The following is a 22,125-nucleotide window of genomic DNA, read 5'->3' on the forward strand; positions in this document are numbered from 1 at the left end:
CTGTTTTGGGCTCCTCGGCAAGAAAGACTTGTGTAATGGCGTCGGCTGCCTTACTTCATACTACTGACAACCTGACGTCAGTCCTGAAGCGATGGCAACCGACACAGAAATACTAAGCCTCTGGTATTCGGGCCGACTGAGGGATACCCTGGCAGGGATAACCCAAATGTGATGACTGCAACAGTGAAACACAAAGAACATCTGGATGTCCCTCCAAAATTGATAAAAAGGCAAGACGAAAATTGGTCAGGGAGGCTGCCAAGAGGCCTACAGGAACACTGAAGGAGTTGCAGGAATTTCTGGCAAGTATTTATTGTGTACTACATGTGACAACAACCTCCCGTATTCTCCATATGTCTGGGCTATGGGGCAGGTTTGCAAGACAGTAGCCTTTTCTTACACAGAAAAACATTCAGGCCCAGTTAAATTTGCAAAATAATACATCAAGTCTCCCAAAAGTATGTGGAAAAATGTGTAATGGTCTGATGAGACCAAGGTTGAACTTTCTAGCCACAATTGCAAAAGGTACATTTAGTGCAAAAGCACTTCACATCACCAGAAGAACAGCATCCCCATGGTGAAGCATGGTGGTGGCAGTATCATGCTTTGGGGTTGCTTTTCTTCAGTTGGAACTGGGGTGTTAGTCAAGGTGGAGGGAATTATGAACAGTTCCAAATACCAGTCACTTTTGACCCAAAACCTTCAGGCATCTGCTAAGAAAGCTGAAGATGAAGAGAAATTTCATCTTTCAACACAACAATGACCCCAAGCATACATCAGATCAACAAAAGAATGGCTTCACCAGAAGAAAATTTAAGTTTTGGAATGGCCCAGCCAGATGCCAGACAGAAATCCAATAGAAAATCTGTGGAGTGACCTGAAGTGTGCACAAGAGATGCCCCTCGCAATCTGATAAATTTGCAAGGAGAAGTCAACATGTACAATGCTGATAGATTCTTACCCAAGAAGAAGGGATGCTGTAATTAAATCAAAAGGTGCTTCAACAAAGTATTAGTTTAAGGGTGTGCACACTTATGCAACCAGCTTATTATACGTTTTTTTATTTTTTATATTTTTCCCCCTAACAGATTTGTTTGTTTTTCAAATGAACTGTAAGGTTATAGGTCACATTAAAGGTGGGAAAAGTTTTGAAATGACTTATTTTAGTCTCATTTTTTTATATCACAAAAACTTGGAAATTTTAACAAGGTTGTGTAAACTTTTTATATCCACTGTATATAGATAGTGAGAGAGATATTTTGAGATTGGTATTATGCAATCTGTGGGTCATGCTGCTCAACGTTAGAAGTCTAAATCTCAAAATGCACTCGCTCGAAGCATTCCTTAAAATGGAGAACATCAACATTTGTGCTCTAACAGAGACCTGGTTCAAGGCAGCAGAAAGCATCCAGCACTACCAGGCTATAACTCCACACCTTTTGCCCACAGAACTTGAACTGAAGCTCCAAAGGTGGTGGTACTTCCATATTCATAAAGGATGCGCACACCTCCAGACTGGTAGCCCAACTTAACACATCAGAGATACGTCTGGCCCAGCTAACACTGGCAAGACAGCGAGTCAGGTCGTAGCCTGGAAGAGGTCCCCAACCATGTCCCAAGACTCTCACTCCACGTTCCTAAGCACCCTGGAAAATATTAGGGTCCAACCTAACACTCCCATACTGGGTGACTTCAACTACCCCTCCATTAACTGGGAAAACTACTCGTGTACCAATACACTTGCCCAATGTTTCCTGGAATTCATTGATTCCAACACCCTGGACCAGCTCATTCTTACCCCCACTAGAGTTGGTAACATCCTTGACCTGGTCATTACTAACATTGGCGACCGTTCTACACCAATAGTCAGCTCCTCCCCGGTTAGATCAGACCACAAACTAATCACCTTGGAAACCCACATCCCTTCCACCCCACACCCTCAAAGTTAACCACCATGAGAAACTTCTCCAAAGATTACTTTGGGCTCCTAAAAAGAGGTGGCTAACTTCACAGCACCAATGCAAACGGAGAATAGTTGTATGACTGTCGAATCATACACCAATGCAATCGTACACAAATGCATGGATCTCGCCATACCCAATAGAACCAAGATGCTCTCCTCCAAAAAAAAAAAAGAAGCCAATATGGTGGTCCCCTGCCATAAACAAATTCTACAACAGGAGGAGGAAACTGATGCGGAATAATGTGAAGTCCCAAGACTGGCAAAACTACCTTATCAGCCTCAACAAAAAGGTGAGTTCCTTCATCAAATCCTCTAAATCTAGCTTTGAAAACAGAAATGCAGCAGATAGTAAAGACAACCACAAGGCCTTCTACAGTTATGTAAAGAATTTCCACGGTAATACCCAGATTTGCTCTGAGCTACTGCACAATGGTACTTCCTCTACCGAGCCAACAGATATTGCCAATATAATGGCCGACAGATTCAGTGCCAACTTTACCCCTCTCTCCCCCACCAAAGGACCAATCACAATACCAGTAGATTGCCAGACACCCAGTATTCCTGCTGCACAGGTTAAAACAGTACTGTCCAAGGCCAAGAATACAGCTTCTATGGGACCTCACAATATCCCTGGCTGTGTTCTACATGAACTACCGAGTGAACTGGCACCTCACCTGTGTGCCCTGTTCAATCACAGCCTCACCTCAGCCTTTGTCCCTAAAGAATGGTGCATTGCTACAATCATCCCTCTTCACAGAGGAAGAGGAGCGACTACAGACCCTGGGAACTATCACCTCATTAGCCTGACGAATCTGACATGCAAAGCTATGGAATGCATCATCATGGACTAATAAACAAGGATATAGGGAATCTATAAACTCTGGATCCCACACAGTTTGGTTTTGTGAAGGGTAGATCATGCCTGCTCAACCTGGTCGACTTCTTTGAGTCAGTCACCAGAGCTATGGATGAAGGCAAGGTAGTTCATACAGCCTACCTTGATCTGGCCAAGGCCTTTGATATCATTCGTCACTCAAGAATCATAGAAAAACTCACTAAGCTAGGGATCAACCCCTATATCACTAGGTGGGTTGCAAACTGGCTCACAGACAGAACCCACAGTGTGAAAGTTGTTGACTCCACGTCAGACTGCCAACCAATCACGAGTGGAGTCCTACAGGGGTTGGTCCTGGGTCCTCTTCTGTTTGGTATCTACTTCTCTGAAGTCAAGGCCAACACGAAGGGACTCTAGTTGACAAAGTTCACAGACGATTGCAAGTTGGGAGCTATTGTTACCTCCCCAGTCAGGAGTGGAGTCCCACAGGGTTCGGTCCTGGGTCCTCTCATGTTTGGTATCTACTTCTCTGAAGTCCAGGCCAACATGAAGAGACTCTGGCTGACAAAGTTCTCAAACGATTGCAAGTTGGGAGCTATTATTACCTCCCCAAGTGATGTTGACATCCTACAGAAAGGCCTCACTGAGACCAACGACCGGTGTCAGAACCATGGCCTTAAGCTCAATTCCAAAAAATGTGTTGTCATTCCCTTTGGGAAAAACCTGGTTCCCGTGAATTACTACATCAATGGTAGTACACTGAACACAGAAGGCATTATAAATGATCTGGGAACACAGGTTGACAGCAACCTCTCTTTTGACCACCACACTGCCACTGTGGTCAGAAAGTCCTATGTGGCACATCTCATTACTAAGGGTTTTGTATCCAGGAAGAAAGAGGTCATAGACTCCCCTCTATTCTTCCCTCATTCGGCCAATTGAGTACAATGCCCCATTTGGCATGCACCTCACTAGATACTTGCAACAACTGAAGAGGCCGCAAAAGTACCTCACAAAGAGGATCCTAGGTCTTAAACACTTGTCCTATATGAACAGACTCAAACTTCAACTATTCTCTGTCTCATATCGCCTACTTAGAGGTGATCTCTGCTTGAATTACAAAGCCATGTCTGACCCAGCTCGGTTAGAAATGCTACATCTAAAGAAATTTCAATCCCTCCGCTCCAGAGACCAAAACCTCATTACAACAATCAACAGAACAAGTTGGAGGGAATAGTTCATAACCCAGAGACTGCCCATGCTATGGAACAGACTTCCCATACATGTTAAACAGAGCACCTCAACGGCCCTCTTCAAGAGAAATCTTGATGAGTGGATGGGAAATAGAAAATTCAACCCAGGGATCACTCCAGTGGCTCTACTTGACAGAGGCACTGGGAACTAAGGTCGGGTGGCACAATGCCAGGATAATCCTATGGGTTAGGCTTGTAAAGGCTCCAGGGCCATTAGCCTAGTACACACCTATGAACCTATGTGATGATCCATGTATATACAGCAACCACATCTTCCTGGTTCCCATATGGTAGCTTTGAAGTAATCAGCAGATACATGCTGCAACAAACAAAGTGGTCAAATTAAATGACAGTGAGCTATTAATCCAAAGGCACTTTTGCTAACACTGCTTCTACAGAAAATAGAAGCCTGAGTGCACATAACCATTTAAAATAACTGCTAGAACCAAATAATGACATATAATGAAAAACAAATAAGCTAGCAATTTTCTAAAATTATTTATTTATTCATCTAAGAGCTAATTAAACAGGATTAAGCCTTGTGATTTTTAACAAAAAATAACATGAATGTTTATAAACAGTGTGAAAGTTAAGTCTTTCCTCACCTGAATACAGTTTTCATCAGACTTTTCTGTTCCAACTTCAGTAACACTTAGCTGTAGACGATAAAGCTTTGGCTTATCTCGGGAGTCAGAACCATCTGTAGAATTACAGGTGCAATTCATTATGTACTAGATTTTTGCCACAAACACTTTAAAAACCATACAGCCTGATGTGCAACTCAGACAAAATTACACTAATTTCAAAAATTCTAAAACAAAACAAACCATACTCTACTTAATTCACATTTTGTCCACTATTGTCAAAATGCAACACAAAGAAGAACGGAAGAAAATACTGAAAAGCTTTGCATTAAAAAAAAAAAAAAAAAAAAAAAGAATCTTAAAACTGTATAACTTGATGTTTGCTTTACAAAATGCTACTAGTTATTTTTAATAATAATTTGCTTCAGGTCTGCACAAAGATGTACCCTCCAAACTTCTGACTTTCTGTCTCACTGCATTCGTAGTTCCATTGATAGAGGGTCCTTTCTAACGCATTTCAACTATGCAATTCATATATAAACACTGAAGTACCTCTCATACCATGTTTTCCCTATCAGTAAAAGGATGGGGTCAAACAAAGTGCTCCTCCACTTCCAAACTGGAAGTGAATCTCCCATCAGGTGTCATCCCAATGTCGTCCCTACCGAGGAAATTCTTAAGTGAAGCCATCATGTTAAGGTCAGGAGGAACTTTTTCTTAGCCCTTTTTGCTACCATCTCTGCAATGGTGCCATGGCAAATGTACACATTTCCATGCCTATCCTTAGTTAAGGCACCTAACACATGCATGGATTTGCGCTGTTAACACCCTCCTTAGTCCATCTGCTAAACATAAACCCACTAGCAATCAAACGGCGCTTTTACCCCTTCAGAGCAAAAGCCAATCATGAGAAGCCATCTTCATGCAACCATCATCGTTTTTTCTGATTAATCCTCACCCAGTCTACAAACTGTAAACTCTCCTGTAATCAACCAGTTCATTTACTTCCCAGTGTATGCTATATATGATTAAAGACATTAAAGCAAGTAAGTCACTTTTTAGTTGTAATGTGTCCAGGCTTTACACTGCAGCAAGGTAAAAACGACAGAAAGAAGCAATTTAAAGTTAGTATTAATGCTGTGATCTTGGGCTGCTGAAAAACAGTGTGCAGAATGTAAAAGCATGAGGTAAAGCATAATTAACATTTAAAGGTACACTGGCAACCACCTCAGTCAAATAATAAATGAAACCCAGAACTGTGGTAAATTATAAATTATAAAAACGTTTATTTGCTTAAAGGTAACCAGTGTACTTGTTCTCAGGGCTAAAAGTTACTATTTACTGAAAGCATGCAAGCCATTTTTCACTTCTGGGAGATAACAGATAAGAAAAGAAGAGACAGCAATCTGTGTAAGTGGAAACACAGGCTTCAACATGGGTTTTAACATGAGTAATAAGAAGTTATGTACTCACCATAATGTTCCATGTTTGTTGTCCATCTCGGACTTCATTCTGTGTTGGTTGGGTTCGGAACCAAGCATCGGTTCCGACTCAGCCTAATTCAAAAGCTTGAGAGCTTCCACTGGCTCGAGGCTATACCCTATCCTATGATGCTCAGGGAAGATTACCCAGATCTTACTGGCAAGTGAAAACACTATTTTTTACCAATGGTTAAGCCAATAAGTCTAGACAAGACTCAGAAGAGATTCAGAGACTCTATAATCGAATTACAGTAAGAAAAAGTCTGCCTGGTCCTCCCGGAGGGAAGGCAGGGGAAGGAGGGTGGGAAGCAAGAATGAAGGCGAGATGGACAACAAACATGGAACGTTATGGTGAGTACATAACTTTATAATGTTATGTTGTCTTATCTCGCCTTCATTCTGTGCTGGTTGGGACAGCGTCCCTAGCACCTTCTTTCTTACATGGCTCAAGGGAAAATACTCTTCAGAACAGTGGACCCAAAGGAGGCCCTGTTCCTGGAGGCCAAATCTACTTTGTAATGAATAATAAAGGTATGAGGCTTTACCCATGTTGCTGCTGCACAAATGGAATCCATGGAAAGCCTAGCCTAGAAGATGGAAGTTGCAATAGCTCTTGAGGAATGGTCCTTCACTTTGCCTGGTAACTGTCTATTCTGGGCATTTTATGTGTAGGAGATACAGTCTCTGTGAGCCACTTACAGAGTGTGACCTTAGACAATAGAAATCCTTTCGTTTTGTATGAAAAGGACACAAAAAGTTGGCCCGACTTTCTGAAATCTTTAGTTCTATGCATGTAGAAACACAATTGTCTATGCACGTCCAGTTGGTGTAAATCTATATTCTGCCTTGTTGCCATAGTTTGGGAAAAAAACTGTTAAGTCAATGGATTGACTTAGGTTGGTCTCTGAGCACACTTTTGGTAGAAGAGAAGGGCAAGTCTTTAAGGAAACTATCTTTGTGAAAAATTATGTATGGAGAATGTATAGAGAAGGCTTGAAGTTCAGACACTCACTTGGCAGAGGTTATGTCCACCAATAATGCTGTCTTCCATGACAAAAACTATGTCACATGATGAGGCGGGTTCGAAAGGAGATAGAGTTAAAGAGGATAGAACAAAATCTAGGTCCCATGGATTTGGAGGTTCTTTCAGTGGAGGTCTTAGTAAGAAGGTACCTTTTAAAAATGCTTTACGGAGTCTGAGACATGATTTTTAGTCCCGCTTCCCAACATGAAAATTCAATATAGCGGCTAACTGTACTCTGTAGCCGCTGCCGCACCTTTGTTAGAAAGTTTAGCCAGAAAATCTAATGCTGCTGTGACAGGAAAGGGATCTATGCTGTTTTTGGAAGCCCAGTGTGAAAATCTTTTCCATTTGGTAGAGTAGAATTTTCTGGTTGAAGCTTTATGAGAGGAAATCGATACATGTCTAACTGCGGGGGGGGGAGGGGTGGGGGGGTATCATGGAGCCTGGCTATTTGTGGAACTGGAGCAGCCAAGCTGTCAATTGTAGGGTATGTATCAATGGATGGAACATTCCCGATGAAAGAGTCAGAAGGTATGGAACTGGGTCCACAACGGTTCCTCCTGGAGATGGGGGTCACAAAAAGAGGAACCAAATTTGCCGAGGCCAGTATACAGCAATGAGAATAACTGTGCTCTTCAACATGTAGGCTTTCTGAAGAACCTTCAGTATCAGGGGAAAAGGGAAAGCATAAAGTAGTCCCGGGGGGCCAATCATGTACAAGTGCATCCCTTGGTGACTGTCCTGGAGGGGGGAATGAGGTCAAAGTAGCTGCTGCATTTGGTGTTCATGGACATGGCAAAAAGGTTGCAGCAAGGGTGGCTCCATTGGCGGAAAATCTCTTCCGCAACTTCTTGTTTTATGGACCACTCATGAGGCATCAAAATCGCTCTGCTAAGTTTGTCCGCTATCACGTTGGATTTCCCTGGGATGTGCGTTGCTGTTAGAAAACGTTGAGAAGAGATTGCCCATTGTCATACTCTCTCTCGACATAAGGGGTAGGATATGGTCCCTCCTTGTTTGTTTATATACCACACTACTGACATGCTGTCTGTCTGAATTACAATTGTTCCTATTGGAAGAGAGTCCTGGAATGCTTGCACTGCGAACAGCACCGCTCTCATCTCTAGGACATTGATATGCAAGTGGTTCTCGTGTTCTTGCCAAATGCCTTTGACAGTCTTTCCCAGATAAAGCCCCCCCATCCTATCCGAGAAGCATCCATACCAACCGTCAGCCTACGGTCAACTGAGTCAAATGAATCCACCAGCGTAGGTCCCTTTTGCAGGATTCTGTGATTATGATCTTATACGAGTGGTAGATCTTGCATGGACCACTGGGAAAAAAGCAGCCACTGAAGAACTCTCATGTGTAAATGTGCTAGAGGTATCAAAATTGTTGCAGCTGCCATGGTACCCAGAATCTGCAAAACAGTTTTTACCTGAACTTTCTTCTTGTATAAAAGGTTCTTTATTTGAAGGTGTAAAGACTGAATCCTCTCGGGAGTAAGTTTGGCCAACACCCCCCCCCCCCCCCGAGTCTAATTCTGCACCTAAGAATATAAGACAGTGTGATGGCAACAAGGCAGATTTTTTAAAATTTACTGCAATGCCTAGTTGGGAACACAGGAGAATGGTTTTGTTCCTTGCTTTTATTAGCAGGTGCTTGGTGGTGGTGGTGGTTAGGTGCCAGTCGTCTAGATATGGAACCATATGGAATCCTAGACACCTCAAGTGAGCCGTAACTATTGCCATGCATTTGGTGAACACTCTGGGGGCTGTAGTGAGACCAAAGGGCAGAGCTCGGAAATGGTAATGACTGGCTCCCAGCTGAAAGTGCAAATGTCTCCTGGATCGCCTATTTTTTACATGGTAGTATGCATCCTGCAGATCTATCGAGCACATCCAATAGTCTTTCCCCAGAAAGGGGAGTATCGACTGCAGTGTCACCATCCAGACCTTGGACTCATTTACTCTGCTGAGATCCAGAATGGGCCTTCAGTCCCCTGTCTTTTTTGGGACTAAAAAGAATCTTGAGTGAGTTCCGGATCCAATTTGGTCTGCAGGGACATTTTGGATTACTTTTTTCTAACAACGTTTGTACCTCTAGAGTTGCATAATCCCTTTGACTAGGTGGAACATCTGAGACAGATTGTTTTTCTGATGGGGAAGAGGAAAAGGGTATGTAATTAAAAAAAAATAATGTCTTTTGACTTTTCCCGGGTTAGGGGTCACCACAGCGGAGCTTCAGTCTGCTGATTGGCAGTGGACTTTTTACGGTGCCGAGTTGCCAGCCCGCTACTCAACCTTCAAAGAAGGCACAGCCATTCACACACGCACCTAGCATGTCTTTAAATGTCACTCAACCGCGGGGAGGAAAAGGGTATGTAATAACCTCTGGATATGATCGTTTGTACCCATTTGTCTTGTGCAATTTCTGGCCAGGTGTTTGGTTACAATGACAAGCAACCCCCGACTGCCTCCAGAGACAAACAGCCTCCTCTCAGGAGCGCTGAAAGGGCTTTCCAAGGAAGGAGTCCCTGTCACCCTGGTTCAGTGGACCCCCTCTGCCCCGAGATCGGCATCTTCCATTTACTTTCCCCTCTGCCCCTAGGGGAAGAATCATCACATGCATCAGGAAAAACTCTTTGGGACTTGCGGAATCACATCTTTTCCCCCTTCAGACCTTTGGGATAAGGTCTAGTGGGAAGGGAAAAACAGACTCTCACGGCAGAGTCTTTCCCTCCTGTTCACACCTGGTCAAGTTCTCTAACTTTGGGCCCAAACAAGGATGAGCCATCAAAGGGGGCGTTAATGAAGGAAGACTTGAAGGGTTCAGCAAAATTATATAAGCACATCCAGGAATGTCTCCTTAAGGAAATTCTTGTACCCACTGCCCTGCTCACTCCATGGGCCACGTAAGAAATCAGTCGCAAGGAAGATTTTACAATGGAGTTTAATGTGGAGAGCTGCGAGGAAATCTTACCTGAAACCCCTGCAGCTACTGTACCTTGAAGGGCATTTCCTAGCTCTTTTAGGAGATCCCTCTGTAGTCTCATAAAATGGGTTAGGAAATTCAGCGATCTAAGTGTAAATGCTGCTGAAGAAAAAGTACACTTACCATACGTCTCCGTCATTCAATACTTTGTTCGGTGGATGAACAGATGAGGAAGTCTCTGACAATTCCTTCTTTGTGGCCACCACCACTACCCATAGCATCTACTGGGACACCCTTGCTGAGAAAACCTTTTTCTGCAGCTGCTGCAATGAATTTGTTTGGACTCCTCAGAACAGATTCCACTGACTCTGGAGAGCCCCACGCCTTCTGACTAATTACATTCATCAACTGAACAAAAGGCAAAGTCACCCAAGAGGTGGAGGGATAAGACCCAAAAGCTTCCAAGTGCACCAACTCATCCTCAGAAGGATTGGAGGGCTTTCAGCCACCCCTATGCTTAAGAATCTCCAGGATGTCTGCAAAAGAGACATCTTCAAAGGGCGACTGTGGGGACCCTTCTGACTCATCCAGATCGGTGTCTGAAGTGACAGACTCATACAGCGAGTCTATGTGCTTCCTCTTGCACAAGCTCTTCGAAGGACCTCCTCAGAGGAGTACTCTGGGGAAGTTTCAGAAGAGAGAGTTTCGCCCACAGGGGCTACCTGGGGCTTTATGTCTCTGCGCTTGGGGGGTAAGCGATGGTGCTGACACCGACAAAGGTGCTTTTGGGGGAAGAGTACTTGAACCAGACAGTGGTGCAGTCTGAGGTGACAGCACTCTCTCCATCAGCTCAAAAGCCCCCTCACCCCGCTCCGAGGAGTTCCCTGTCTCTGAAGAACCGAAACAATTACCCCGAAGCACAGCGGTTGGTTCCAAAGCCAATGTAGGAGCAGAGCTCAACTACATCAAAGCCACGAGAGGTAGAATAGGCTCGGACAGCTGTCCGATCAGACTCTCCTCCCTGGACCCGAAGGGAGAGTGTCGGCTCCTAGACTCCTCGAATTCCAATGGAACCAAGGAAGTCAGAGCAGATGGAACTGACAATCCTGTTGGAGGTTTTGCTGCCAACGGTTCCACTGTGATTAGATCCAAGTGCTCCGGCTGCGAAACCCCAGTTCGGGTCAGATGAGTAACCGAAGAGTTAGAAGAGGTCTTTGTCGGCTCTGCTTTTTTCTGGGTTGTAGTCAACAGAAAATTTAGCCAATGTTGGTGTCCAAAAGAGTCTCCTCACCACTCGCGCCACATCAATGTCCGATAAACTTCTGGAGGATCAGGAGGATATGGATGGAGATCTTGCCTTTTGTAGGATTGGAGATTTTAGAATCGGAATTACCGACTCCGAAAAGGATACTCAATCAGCTCCAGGACTGCAATTGGAGTTCATGAGAGAGACTTTTTGGAACCAAGAGCTCTTGGCCCTGAGCCAGATCGTATTAACATTTTCTTTAGGTGACTCCTAAGTTGGAGCCGAGGTCAAAGTTCTTTTGCCCAACTTCTCTGATTTAGAAGGGGATTTGTCAGATTTAGATTTAGTGCTCAGAGTCCCTTCTAGAGCCTCTGTAAAAGGATTTTCAGTAGGCCTCTTAAAATTAATTTGTTCCTGAGCTCCAGCAACACCCTGGAGCTAAATGCATGTCAAAAGGAGCAGGACTCTTGTAGGTGGAGGTCACCCAGGCAGTAAACACAACTGGTGTGCCAGTATGCGAGGGACATTTTATGGCTGCATTTGTCACACTTTTTGAAACCTGACAGTTTTGTTTCCTTAGAATCCTTAGACATATTGAGGCTACACAAAAAAATAACTCTAAGAAGTAGCTTAAGAGTTTTTCAACACCCAGAAGATAGGACTATCAATACAAAGTTTAACAACATATAATTAAGATTGACAATCTACAGAGAAAAAAAAAAGAACTCTAAGCAGTAACCAGTTAATCAAAATGGAAACTTATCAATACTATTTATATATATATTTTATTTATTTTTCTTAAGGGGAAGTAGTCCTCTAATTTAAATGGACTTCCATTAAAAACAACAAAGGGAGCAGTCCTCTAGCTTAAACGAACTCCCCCAATAAACAACAGGAAAGAATAGGAAAGGGAAGGGGAACAGCTTTCTAAGTTAAATGGGCTGTCAGGAGCCCTCTAACTTAAGAGTTATCTTTTAAGGATACAACAATCTAAGGATAGGTTTAAATGACAATAATACAACAGGCCTAATGAATGAGGACAGCCAAAAACCACAAACAGAAAAAAAAAACAGCCAAGTAGCGGATTGATAACCTTGCTAGGCACCAACTGTAAAACATTGCGAAATAACTAAATTGTGGAAAAGGAAAAATATAAATAAGAAAATTTTCACTTAGCCAGGAGCCAGTATGGAAGTCATCCAATCTGCTTGAGTGGCAAACAAGATCTGGGTAAACATCCCTGAGCATCACATGGGATAGGGTATAGCCTTAAGCCAGTGGAAGCTCTTGAGCTTTTGAATTAGGCAGAGTTGGAACCAATGCTCGGTACCGAACCCAACCAGCAATGAATGAAGGTGAGATAGGACAACATAACATTATTAATTTTAGAATAGGTAATGCAGCAACTACCAGTTGGTGGAAACTACTCCTACTGGGAGGGGGAAACTTTGCTTTTTTGAAAATACACATAGTTTTGCATGTTTGCTGGAAATGATCACTAACTGGGGGATACTACTCTTACTGGGATGGGATAAACTATTTTTTGAAAATGTATATAGTTTTGTATGTTCACTGTAAGAAAAAGGAGACAGAAAATACTGAAAGAATAGTTAGGGTTTTTTTGTTTGCATGAGTGTTTTCATCAAAGTAAAAAAATCTTCAAACGGAGATGAAGAAACAACTACATAAGAGATATGTCTGCCAACTATTACAGTGTGCATGCAAGCTAAAAGTTGGAAATATACATTCAAAAAAGTTGTCATGCATAATAGGTGGGATTTATAGCTTTTTATCATTATTATTCTGTCCATATTATAACAGGAATGTAAATAACTTCACAAAGACACACAAAACGAGTTATTAAATTACTTTATGAAGTGTAGAGTAAAACAGCATTTCTGAATAGAAATGAGCACGTTAATTTGACAAAGGATTACAAAGTAGACCTACAGCAGAATACCAGGGACAAAGGGAAGGGGAAGTAATAATACTGATTGCAAGAGAGGCTCCAATTATGACCTAAGAGGGGAAAAATAGGCAATAATGGAATATTTGCTACAGTTACTGATCAATGGCAGCAGTGGAGGATTATGCTGGCATTTATTTATATTCTACCTAAAACTATTATGGAACTTGAGAGAATTCTGGGAAAAAATCCATTTTCAGCAGGGAATACTACTTACAAGTTGGGACTGGAACTGGATTTGCAATAACAAGGCTGCATCAGGAAGACCTTGAAGGAAAAAATAACATGAGAGAGTATATTTTTAAAGAAATACATGAGAATATTTGGTATGAAAGACATGAATTCAGTAGCAGGAACTCGTACATAATTTACATATTATTCCCCAATTTACAATAACGGGTAGACTGGACAGAAAATATATTTCATAGAATCATATGTATGAAATTAAAAACTCTGATACATATCCAATAACTACTTCAAATCAGCCAACAATAAAAATAAGATAAAGATGTAGAGTATTTGAGTAAAAACGAGACATTGGTGCTTTTCTACTTACTGTAAAAGATTTTTATTCTAGAAAATCTTGCTAATCTTCCAATGGAGCTATTTGTCTAGGAAGTCGGGTTCTTCTTAAGCTCCTCTGGTTAGGTAGATAGTTGAGCATCCATGCTTCCAGCTCTGTATAGGCAGAGGATGGAGCGGCTCCTGTGGAACAGAAACTTTTAAAAAGCTGCAGGGCCGGATGCCACGGCTGCGATTCTGCTGTATCCAGTACCTGTCAGAATGAAAAATATATTTAATTGAAATTCTTAAATGCTCGTTTATTAAAACTTTTTTTTTTTTTTTTTTTTTTTTTTATCTAGGCAGTCTCAGGGAAGCACACTGATTATGGTCTTCTTTCACAAGTTTTATTCAATCTCACTTGTAGTGGATATGTATAAGTAGTAATTTGAACCCTGCTCAGTGCTAAAAATCCGTTTGAACTCTGCACTATATATTGCCTATAATGGGGGTGCTGTCCTGGGCTGCCAACCAACCAGTTTGTGTGGCATGGATTTTATTTATTTATTTATTTTTTCCAAAAGTATGGTATTAAAATCATGTGAAATTTACTGTAAAATTTGACAGGGAATCCCAGGGCACGCCAACAACACGTCACCACTTCATAAATAAAAGCCACAATTAATCACACACCCACACAAACTGGCTGGTTGGCAGCCTGGGACACACCCCCATTCTAGGCAATATATAGTGCACAGTATAAACAACTTTTTAGCACTGAGCAGCACTTGACTGACTTCTACATTTCCACTATAACGGAGACTGAATAAAACTTTTGAATGAAGAACAGCATCAGTGTGCTTTCCTGAGACTGCCTAGATAAAAGTTTTAATAAACAAGCATTTAACAATTTGAATTAAATGTATTTTTCATTCCCACAGGTATTAGATACGGCAGAACTGCAGCCGTGGCTTCAGGCACTAGAGTTTAAGTTTAAGTTTTTGTTCCACAAGAGCCACTCCCATCCTCCGCCTATACAGGGCTGGAAGCACAGACGCCTGACCACCTACCTAACCAGATGAGCTTAAGAAGAAAGTACAGTTGTGTACACTTACCATAAATGTAGATGTTCGAGTGTATTCACTGCTGCAGTCATTATATTTGGGTAATCTGCTGGCAGGTTGCCCTCAGTCGGCCTGAATAACAAAGTCTTGGGTACTGCGTCGGTTGCGGTCTCCTCTTCCATGACGTCAGGGGTATAAAACATGCAGCTGACGCCATTTTATTCAGTTTTTCTTGCCCCAGATGTCAGCTGCCCTCCAAATGGGGAACAATATATATATATATCTATATATATCTATATATATCTATATATATATATATATATATATATATCTATATATATATATATATAAAAAAAAATAAACAGTAAAAATATATAAATGCACTTTTAGAAACAAACTTTACCTTCATCTAAAAGCAAATATACCACAAAGGCTCTTGTGTATAGTGAAGGAAAGAAAAGGTATAGAAAGGGGGATGGCGGGTGGGTAACCCGGACTGCAACAGTGAATACACTCGAACATCTACATTTATGATAAGTGTACACAACTGTACTATGTTCTTCGTGTTTCACTGTTGCAGTCATTACATTTGGGTAGAATTCCAAAGCTATGGATGGGAGGATGGAACTAAACAGCATTAGGAGCAGCTATAAGGCCCTGCAGAACTGCAGTGGCAAAGCCTGCCCTGGATTTCGAGAACAGAGGCAAATGATAATGCTTTGTGAAGGTATGAATAGAGCTCCAAGTAGCAGCTTCTAGAATGTCTTTGGCTAGAACCCCTCTGAAAAAAGCTGCTGAAGTAGAGGCAGCCATGGTGGAATGTGATCTTATCCCCTTGCGCACAGGTTTACCATGGTGCAAATAGCAGAAACTAATGCAGTGGCTTATCCACTTAGAAATAGTCTGATTTGATATAGCCTTCCCCTCTGACCCTGCAGCAAATGCTACCAGCAGTTGCACATACTTTCTTAGAGATTTGGTCCTGTTTAAGTAGAATCTTAGTTGTCTGTGTACATCCAATGATTGCAGAATCTGCTCCCCCTTGTTTTGTGGATTTAGGTAAAATGTTGGCAGGTGAATGGTCTGGTTAAGAGCCACACTGGATACCACCTTAGGCATAAAAGAAGGATTGGTCCTGAGGGACATCCTGTCCGGGTAAAATATAACAAAAGGCTCCACTGTCATGAGAGCCTGTAGTTCTGAAACTCTTCTTGCTGAAGTGACTGCCAAGAAAAAAGCTGTTTTCCAAGATAGAAATTTTATATCTGCAGTAGCTGCTGGTTCAATAGGAGGCAGGGTGAGTTTTTCCAGCACAAAACTGAGGTCCCATGCAGGAGTTGGTGATCTTCTGGGAAGCCTTAAAGTTCTGGCCCCTCTAAGATACTGTTTAAGGAGAGGATGAGAAAAGAGGGGAGGCTCTGTTGTAATGAGCCGAGATGGCAGAGGCATGGATTTTTTTATTGAAGAAAATGACAGGCCCTTGTCAAGCATCTCAGTCACATATTGTAAAATCTGAGGAATATTGGGCTTTGCTGTGTCTGTTCCTTGTGCTTCGTTCCAAGCACAGAATCCCTGCCATTTATCAGCATAAGATTTTCTAATACTAGGCCTTCTGGCTTCCAAAATGACATCCATCACAGATTTACTGAGAGGTGTTGTTTGAATAATTAGTTGATCAGCCATGCTGCAAGATTCAGAGTTTGGAGTTGAGTGTGCAGAATTTGATAGTTCTGCTGAGACTGTAGATTAGGTACTTGAGGCAAATACCATGGAGGAAGCTGAGACATATTCCTTAGAAGTGGGTACCAGTGCTGGCGAGGCCAGTCCGGAGCAACTAGGATAATTTTTAGTTTTTCCTATTTGACTTTTAGTAAGACCATGTTGAAGACTTGTGGATCCAGTTTCCACTTGTGAGGGTCCATAAGATTTCTGCTTAGGTTGCCTGCCAGAGTATTTTGTTTTCCTGGCAGGAATTGTGCTTGAAGATGTACTTGGTAAGTCAAGGCTGTGTCCCACAATGCCATGGCTAGTCTGTAAAGGGGGTAGGAATGTGTACCCCCCCTGCTTGTATGTACCACATAACCGTGGTGTTGTCCGTCTTTATCAGTATTTGTCCTGGATGAAGCAAGTCCTTGAAGGCTGTCAAGGCATTCTGAATAGCTAGCATCTCTTTCTGGTTGATATGCAGATGCATTTGGTTTGGGCTCCATTTGCCCAGAATGCATCTCACTGCTAGGTGGGCCCCCCCAAGCATAGTCTGATGTGTCCGTACTTAGGGTTTGGGTGGCAGGGGGTAGAGTGAATGACAGTTCCTTGTTTTGGTGACATGTCTCTGCCCACCAAAGAAACTCCTGTTGTAGGAAGGGAATGAGGGGAATCAACGTTTCCAGACTGTGACAATGTTGACTCCATAAACTTTTTAGGTACCATTGAAGCTTCCTCATATGCAGTCTCACATGTGGAATTAGTAGAATGCAGGATGCCATGAACCCCAAAGCCTGCAGAATTCGTCTTGCAGATAACTTGGTGTTTGTTGCCATTTGTTTGAACTATGTTGTCAGTTGCCTTCGTCTGTCTGCCGTGAGGTAAGCCATCTGGGCAGTTGTATTCAAGCTTGCACCCAGGAATGTAATTATTTGAGAGGGTAACAGTTGTGATTTCTTTTCATTTATGGTGTACCCTAGGCATGCTAGAAGCCTTTTTACAAATGCCAGATGTTGAAGAAGAGTGTCCTTGTCCTCTGCTTGAATGAGACAGTCGTCCAGATAAGGATACATTTGAATGTTTCTTTGTCTGCAGAACGCAATTACTGGTGCCAGGCACTTTGTAAAGAATCTGGGCGCAGTAGATAAGCCGAAGGGCAGTGCAGAGAATTGGCAATGCAATAAACCTGCTTTGAAGTGGAGGTATCTTCTGCACGATTCCCTTATTGGGATATGCAGGTATGCCTCTTAAGTCTAGAGTTATTAACCAAGCATCCCTGCCTAGCATAGGCAGTAGCTGTTGTAAAGTCAGCATTTTGAATTTTGGAATGTCCAGGAACGTGCTCAGAATCGATAAGTCCAGTACTGGATGCCATGAATTGTCTTTTTTGGGTACCAGGAAAAGTCTTGAATAAAAACCTTGTCCTTTTTCTTTTTCTGGTACTGGTTGAATAGCCCCCATATCCATGACGGGCATGACTTGTTTCTGGGCCTCTGCCCACTGGTTTTGCGGCAGATCCGGCCATTGGTTTGGAATTGGCAAAGTATGGAAATGAAATCTGTACCCCTGGGATACTATGTTTAATACCCACTTGTCCTGGATAATTAACTACCAATTATGAGCATGAAGTGCTAGTTTCCCCCCCAAGGGGGCTGCCAAAAGATAAGTGCTTGGTGATGGTAGAGGAAAGTCACTGAAACTGCTTACTGTAGGGTTGTGCTTTGTTTCCTCCAGAATTGGAGGTGGAGGCACCCCATTGCTTTGACCTGTAAGAACCCTGTGGATTGGTATCTGGAGCCTTTTCAGCGCCTGGATTTGCCTTGAGTGGCTCTGTTGGACACAGGAAAAGACCAATTTTTAGTAGGCCAGTGACTACTGAACCTGGGTGGCTGCACTTGCAAGAAATATTTTACAGTTTGCATAGATTTAGCTTTGTCTTCCATTTTCTTTAAAACCTCTTCTGCCTTATTACCAAACAGAGTATCATGCTGCAAAAGGGCATCCAACAATTTAGCTTTAACAGGATCAGCCAGATTTTGCTCCTCGAGCCAGGCATGCCTTCTAATCACAGATCCAGTAACGGCGGCCCTACAAGAGGCCTCTCCAAGGAATCAAAACCACATTGCAAAGTATGCTTTCCAACCTGTTCTGCTGAATGCAATAATTCCTGTAACTCTATTTTCCACACAATCAGAAATCAACATCATTTTCTGTTTCAATAAGCCCATGACATGCTGTTGATGTTTAAGCATATGAAACTGGCAGTTTAAGTCCCTGATTGCCAAGGTTGCAGACGTATAAACCTTCTTTCCTCTCCACTCCTCTCCTTTCCACTCACATTCATCTCATCCCTCAAAGAATGTAACTGGCATGCTCTAAAGTACTTCAGTCTAGATGACGCAGTTAAATTTTTTAATACTACCTTCCTGAACATCCTTAATTACCATGCCCCCATAAGATTTTCCAGAACCAAAGCACAACCCTCCCCATGGCTACAGAAAACCACTAAGTCAGAAATGAAAAACAGGGATAAAGCCTGGGAGCACTGGCGCAAAACCAAAACCCCCTCAACTAGACAGAAATTCCTAGAACTATGCATTAGAGTCAAAAAGCTAACAAAACAGGACAAATTCCAATACTACCAGTCTGCCCTAGACTCCTCACAACACAGCCCCAAACAATTCTGGTCCTCCATAAACTCCATCCTCCACCCAGGTAAAGTCAGTACCCCTCCTCCTAACATCCCTCACTCCTCAGAAAATATTGCTACCTCATTCAACACACACTTCACCCAAATCATACTATCACTATCTAAACAACACAACCCCCCTCCCCTCCAACCCACACCTTCAACTAGTAATCTCCCCACTGCCTTCTCTTTTTCTCCTGTACCTACCTCCAACATAAAAAAACTTAACTAAACTTAAACACATCAAATTAGCAGCAGATAACCTCCCAAGTGAATACCTACAAATGGCAGCTGATGCTCTGGCCTACCCAGTATCCATCTTGATTAACCGATCTCTGTCAGAAAGTTACGTTACCACACTGTGGAAAGTATTGCATATAATTCCCCTCCACAAAGGCGGACCCTCCGCAGAACTAACCAATTACCGCCCCAAAGCTATTCTCTCTCCACTCTCCAAAATACTAGAAAGATGCATACACTCTCAGGTCTCAGACTACCTCCTTACTAACAACCTCCTTTCCAGTACTCAGCATGGTTTCCGACCAAACCATAGCACCACCACTGCCTTACTCTCCTTTACTAACACTATCCTTCAGCATAAAAACAATGGCTCTCTCTCCTCTGCTACTTTCCTAGACCTATCTAAAGCATTTGACATGGTCCCAGACAAACAACTTATCTCTGTCCTCAATAACCTATCCTTCTCACAATCAGTCACCATCTGGTTTCAGAGTTACCTGTCTGACCGCCAACAATCCGTTGTATGGCATAATGACATATCTCCCCAACTGCCTGTCTCCATAGGGGTTCCCCAAGGATCCATCCTTGGACACCTACTCTTCTCTGTTTACACCAATAATCTAGCCTCTGCCACCAAACATGGCACACATACGCAGATGACTCAACCATCATCTGCTCAGCCCAGTCCCTACCAAAACTGCAAAAAGTCACACAGGAAGCCTTTTCCTCTGTTGAAACAAGGTTATCCGATGCCCAATTAATACTCTACCCAAACAAAACTAAACTACTCATCTTCCAACCCACCAAACATACTCAAAACAACTCTCACTTTAACATCACAGCAAAAGACAACACCACCATATATCCAACTGAACACACCAAATTGCTAGGAGTGGAAATAGACAATAAACTAAAATTTGACATTCACATATCCATGACCATAAAAAAAGTCCACAAAAAAAACTAGGAGCGTTATACAGAAATAAGCAATTTCTCACCAAAGCAGCAAAGATTTCAATAGCAAATTCCCACCTTATCTCCACCCTACTACTTTATGCCTCTCCAATACATACCAACCTAAGGCAATGCAATCTAAACAAGCTAGAGACCTGATACAACCAAATCGCCAAATTCGCCACAGGGGCATCCTACCGTAGCCACCACTGTCTCTCACTTGCTGAACTGGGCTGGCTTGAACTCCCTCGTGAACTGGGCTGGCTTGAACTCCCTCACCTCTTTCAGTGGTATCAACTCTCACTCGCCCACAAACTAGTAAACCATCCACTAAATGTCCCATCCCTCCAGAATCTACCTCCAACCCTATCTCACCACCAGACCACTAAGATCCAGCAACAAAAATCACTTGCAGATCACTAAAGCCAATAACTCTGCTGGTGAAGCACTATTCTCTTGCGCCATAGCCAAATTATGGAACTCACTCCCACCCACAATTACCTCCATACCATCATGCACCCACTTCAAAACTTTACTAAAAGCGCACCTAAAAACATGCTGGCTATGCCCTTGCGACCCCACTCTAATATCATCCAACTATCCAACCACTACCTTTCTTTCCACTCCACTAACTACTTTGATTATAGCAAGCTCAGATGCTCATAAGCATAGTACTTATTACACAGCAGGAACTTCTCATTGTAACTTTTGTTAATGTCCGTTATGTACTTCACAGATAAAGATTCTAGTTGTCTACTGATGTACTATGTTCTTCATCTGTAAATATGTTGTAAGTAATTGCTATGTTAAATTGTTAATCACTATGTAATCCAATGTAACTACTGTCTGTTTATTTTAACTGTGGAGCTTTTCTCCCCGTGCCTCCGCTGAAAATGGACCTACGTCCAGTCGGACACTCCCGGTCAACAAATTTACATAAATAAAATAAATAAATAAAATTTCCTCATCTAGCCAGCGCCCTGAAATCTCTATTAGAGGGTGTAGGAATTTTGGCTGTAGAGGCCTTTACACCCTTGGGACCCTGAGAAATAGTCTCAGAATCAGCAGCAGGATTTTTGAATAGAAATTTGTGGGAGTCAGGAACCCTGTAATATTGGTCTGGCTTACTAGGAACCGGAGGCAGAGAATCAGGAGCCATGCTTGATTCCGAAAACACAACAATGTCTAATACAGGAGGTATTGCCAAAGGCCTATGCTGAGGAAGGAGGAAATCCCCAAGCCTCTTTTTTGATTCAGAGAAGTCCTGACTCTCCTAGTGAAAAGGTTCCCTTAAAGTATGCAAAATCTCTCCAAAAGAGTAATCCTCAGAGGAGATGCAGATGGGATGGATTCCTCTACATCAGAATCTTCATAGGGTGGAATAGAATCAGAAGAAATGGAAACCTGATCTGAAGATTCATAATCAGTGCCTTGCCTAGGCCTCTTATAGCGGGGGGGGGGGGGGGGGGGTTGGGAACCCGTGATCAAGGTAATTAAATCCTCAGCCATTTTGATCATCTATTTTTTTTAGGCATAGGGGCCTGAGCACGTGGCTCATGCGTCAGTTTTTTAGACATAGAAGAGGTTTTTGACCTTGTTCTTGTTGCTGGCATCAGTTTAATTGAGGCCTGAAAACACCCTCAGAAGCCGGTGCCTGCTCAGTGGCTCCGGACCCATCCAAGGGAGA

General features: G+C 42.6%; 1 protein-coding gene across 12 annotated transcripts in view; it reads right to left on the minus strand.

The window, feature by feature from the left end:
* Window positions 1-22,125, minus strand: part of AFDN (afadin, adherens junction formation factor) — a 3,286,836-nt gene that overhangs the window by 2,368,858 nt on the left and 895,853 nt on the right. For all 12 annotated transcript variants that reach the window (XM_044063225.1, XM_044063199.1, XM_044063191.1 and 9 more), the window contains exon 9: window positions 4,657-4,751. In XM_044063225.1, coding sequence (XP_043919160.1) covers window positions 4,657-4,751 — 95 coding nt within the window. The remainder of the gene's footprint in view (window positions 1-4,656; window positions 4,752-22,125) is intronic.

This window comes from Protopterus annectens, chromosome 1.part0 (assembly GCF_019279795.1).
Source record: "Protopterus annectens isolate FY-2018-M chromosome 1.part0, PAN1.0, whole genome shotgun sequence".
Taxonomy (NCBI): domain Eukaryota; kingdom Metazoa; phylum Chordata; order Ceratodontiformes; family Protopteridae; genus Protopterus; species Protopterus annectens.